The following is a 3,982-nucleotide window of genomic DNA, read 5'->3' on the forward strand; positions in this document are numbered from 1 at the left end:
GACCATCCGAACCACCTCCTAGCATCTCACTCCACAACTGTCTCCGCTCCGAACAGCTCGTCTACGAAGCTGATTTTTCTCTTTTCGCACGCCATCATGAAGGTACGGTGATCGCTTTGCTCTGGATTGCAGGAACTAAGGAGACTTTGCTGAATTCCCTTGTTGTGTCATTCAAGCTTCTTCTCGGATTTAGATTGGAAGAATGTAAACAAGAACTCCGTGAGTTCTTTTGCTGTGGAAATCAGGATTCATTTTCCCAAAGTACATTTCTCTCACGATTTAATTAAATCAATTTTTTTAGTATTCGCTAGCTGTGTTTGGTTTAGTATTCTATAAAACTACCATTCTTGATATATATCATATATATATATATATATATATATATAATATATATATATATATATATATATATATATATATATATATATATAATTTATATATATATATATATATATATATATATATATATATATATATATATATATATATATATATATATATATATATATATATAAAAACACAGGAACATTATTTATTGTTTTAAGTTTTAAATCATTTATTTTCGGTGATTTTTAAAGCTCCCGCTAAAACAATGTACATATTTTTCCGCCTTGCCCGTGATGGACCATACAGAATCTTTTCTACTTCCATGTTATAAGAGAAACTATTTTCCTAAACATCAAGCAAAAAGTGAAATGCAAAGAAATTGATCACCATAATGGCTATTTCGTTTTCATTCTGATTCCAACGGGATCTGATATTTTCTGTTACATATCCCCTAGATCTGGCAAGACTCTTAAGGATCCTAATACGTGGCTAAAATATTTTTATTTTTATCATTCAAAGCTTAATTCGAAATGAAAACATATTCAAGTAAATCCATAATTTTTATGACATTTGTATAGTAGATTATCATTTCTGTTCGGCTTCCTTTTATCAGTGTAGATGAATAATTCTTTATATTTGCATTCTTTTTCTTTATCCGTTAACCTGTTACATTTTTCACAGATTCTGTAACCTACTTTCTTTCCCTGTCGTTCAGGTCCTGGCTTTGTTAATGCTGGTAGCTGCTGTGTTCAGCGCTCCTTCGCCACAAGCACCAGTTGCCGAGCCTGTTTACGTAAGTTTCGTACATACTGAATTTTATAAAATGATGTTAGCTTGCTATACTTAAAATATAGAGGTGTGAAACATCGTAACAATCATGTTTGCCGTACTTTCTGACCATTCACAAACTAATGTCCCTTTCAGCCGATCATACCCTACGAATTCGCTTACGAAGTCGCCGACCCCCCAACCAACAACTACCAGAACAGAGCAGAGATCAAACTCCCCAACGGCGACGTCTTCGGTTCCTGGTCTGTTTTGCTCCCTGACGGAATCATCCAGACCGTCACCTACAATGTCACCGGAAACCTAGGCTTCCAGTATTCCATAGTTCTTACACCAGTTGGAACCGCCGGTCGATAGACTACCCCTGGAAAGACCATATATACCAAAATTCCATTCTTTACTCGTCTCCTGGCCAGGCTTCAGGATCATTTTTCCAGGCTTGTAAAAGATCTCTGGGATGATCCTGAACACCTCACTTCTGGTTGGCCGTAAGATCTGCTGGAGGTATCTAGCCTTCCAGCCCCTGGAACGACACTCTTACCAAAGTCTGGAAACTTGAGCTACTGGTAGTTCTGTGAAACCTTCCCCCTGAGACCAACTTTAACAGAGTCTTTACCTTCATGCCGACTTCGATTGTGGATGATAATTCTGAAACACCGAGCACTGGGAACTGGAAATAAGTCTGACTGATGATACCAAAGAATGGTATTTCCAGAATTAGTATGAAGTAGTAGTAGCTGCAGGGTTTGACATTCATACGATTTTATAGTGGTGCTTTGTGAACTCTTTTTACTTTTCCATTTTATTTTGAAATATTATCACGTCGTCGCGACTGTTTCCATTTTCCACTGATGTTTTAGAAGCGATTTCTCATGTGACCGAGATGTACACATTTATATATTTTTCTTCAGATATTTTTGTTACGTTAAATTTCACCTCATCAAATCTTCTCTCTTCATTTCTGGAGAAATTTTCTTCATTCTCATCTCAAATCATCTTCATCATTATATATTTTATACTACTGTTATGATAACAAGAGGCCTTTTGTTATTTACACAAATACATTATAAAATTACTTATTTTGTTTTTTGCTTATTCCTTGTTATTCAACATCTTGTTTGCAATCTGAACATTCAAACAGCACAATTCCTCTCAGCAAGTAATGACTTATACTTAAGAGAATTTGCTAGAAATATATTTTTGTTGATTTTCTTCGCCTGGTGTGTTGACTCCTGTTGACTTCATTTTTAGGACTCTTCTGAGTTTCCATATGCATCTCTCCTTTTCTATGGAAAATAAAATTAATTCCATTTAGTCCGTGTGAGTAATTTGAAGTAGTTAAACAAAGTAATTGTGAATTCGCAAATAGATCTTCATTAGTATCCACAAAATTCTGTTAGTTTCTCTATTTGTTCTTACATTTTATTAAATTGAAGACAAATATCATTACTGTTCTATTCCGCATTGGCATAGTGACTTATTCACCGGTTAAAAAGAAATCAAATTATCTTGTAATTAGTTGCATTAAAATTTATATTTTTCTTTTTCCTGTTACTCCCTTTAGTTATTCTTCTTTTTTTATAGAAAAATGTCACGATTCAAATGCATATTGGACATTATAAAGTTCTAATGCGGCTGGCTCGGCGTTGTAAATGATATAAAAAAAAAAGTCAAATATCCATTTAGCAGACTCCTAGCTTATATAGCAAACGTGATTATGTTTTAGAAATCTATTTATCCATGACTGGTTGTTGTTCGGGAGGTCAACAATACCTCTACATTGTTCTGAGTTATTGATATGAATGTGTGTGCAGCTTTCTTTAATTATGCTGCGTTGGTAAGTGAATATTTGCCCTATTACCGGAAACCCTAGGTTATATCAGTTTCTACACAATGGCTTTAGGCAGTTTAAAGTCCTCTGCATGCAAATACACCCAGGACACAATTTCCTTCTGTAGCTGTATGTTTCTTTATTTAATTATTATGAATTTTATTCTTCTTCCTGCTCCTGTCTTTATTGCAATGCTAGTAGCAGGGGTTGCGAAACATCTTTCTTTGTTTTGCTAAAGTAATGGGGGTATGTGTTGTTGATTAAAAATGACAGGTTATTTCATATCTTTCATTAATTACTTTAAGCCAGATAGTGACCATAAAACAAGTGTTCTCAAATCCTGGGCTGTACCAAAACCTCGATAATAGTTTCCGCAATACGCGGTTTGGGTTAATTGTTTCAGAGTACATTCGATCACACTTTTTGGTGCTTGGTAATAGATTAATTGTTTATATGTTGGTGAAGACCTGAGTGAATTTTCATCTGTTGTCATTCGTTCTTAACAATATATAATTTAAGCCATTCAAAATTATCACACAAACACACATTATATATATATATATATATATATATATATATATATATATATATATATATATATGTATATATATATATCTATATATAATATATACATATATATATATATATATAGCTTCTTTCTTTTCTTGAGGCTACTTCTGTGGAATCTCACTATGCAAGTCTTTCAGCATGTCCTAAAGGAATGTCAGTGCATTATGAATGTAAATAAAAAATAATATTTACACTGGCACTCTTATTTGTGAGAGCTCACAATCAAGTAAATTGCAGGCTTGTTTTTTCTATAAAGATTTATGTTTATCACGATTAGACATCAATCTCCTCTTGATTTTATCGTGGAATAATGATACAGATAAAAATCAAACGGTCATGGCCGTTATTTATTTAGCAATAAAAAACACGCATAATTTTGCGTATTGCAAAAACTTTCCATACTAAATTTTTGAAATCTTGTCATTCAAAGAATGCACTGGGAAACAAGAGCAGAGTTTTATCACTGGA

At 33.5% G+C, this 3,982-nt stretch overlaps 1 protein-coding gene across 1 annotated transcript; it reads left to right on the plus strand.

Annotated features, from left to right (window-relative positions):
- LOC136828509 (cuticle protein 8-like) lies at positions 1 to 1,791 on the plus strand. The gene is made up of 3 exons (XM_067086543.1): positions 1 to 102; positions 1,043 to 1,120; positions 1,252 to 1,791. The coding sequence occupies exons 1-3, from the start codon at positions 97 to 99 to the stop codon at positions 1,468 to 1,470; spliced, it is 303 nt and encodes a 100-aa protein (XP_066942644.1). The 5' UTR covers positions 1 to 96; the 3' UTR covers positions 1,471 to 1,791.
- The last annotated feature ends 2,191 nt before the right edge of the window (positions 1,792 to 3,982 follow it).

This window comes from Macrobrachium rosenbergii, chromosome 43, assembly GCF_040412425.1.
Source record: "Macrobrachium rosenbergii isolate ZJJX-2024 chromosome 43, ASM4041242v1, whole genome shotgun sequence".
NCBI lineage: Eukaryota > Metazoa > Arthropoda > Malacostraca > Decapoda > Palaemonidae > Macrobrachium > Macrobrachium rosenbergii.

Coding starts and splice junctions, on each gene's coding strand:
- LOC136828509 (XM_067086543.1), top strand. Junction 1,121..1,251: donor CAGTTGCCGAGCCTGTTTAC/GTAAGTTTCGTA, acceptor TGTCCCTTTCAG/CCGATCATACCCTACGAATT.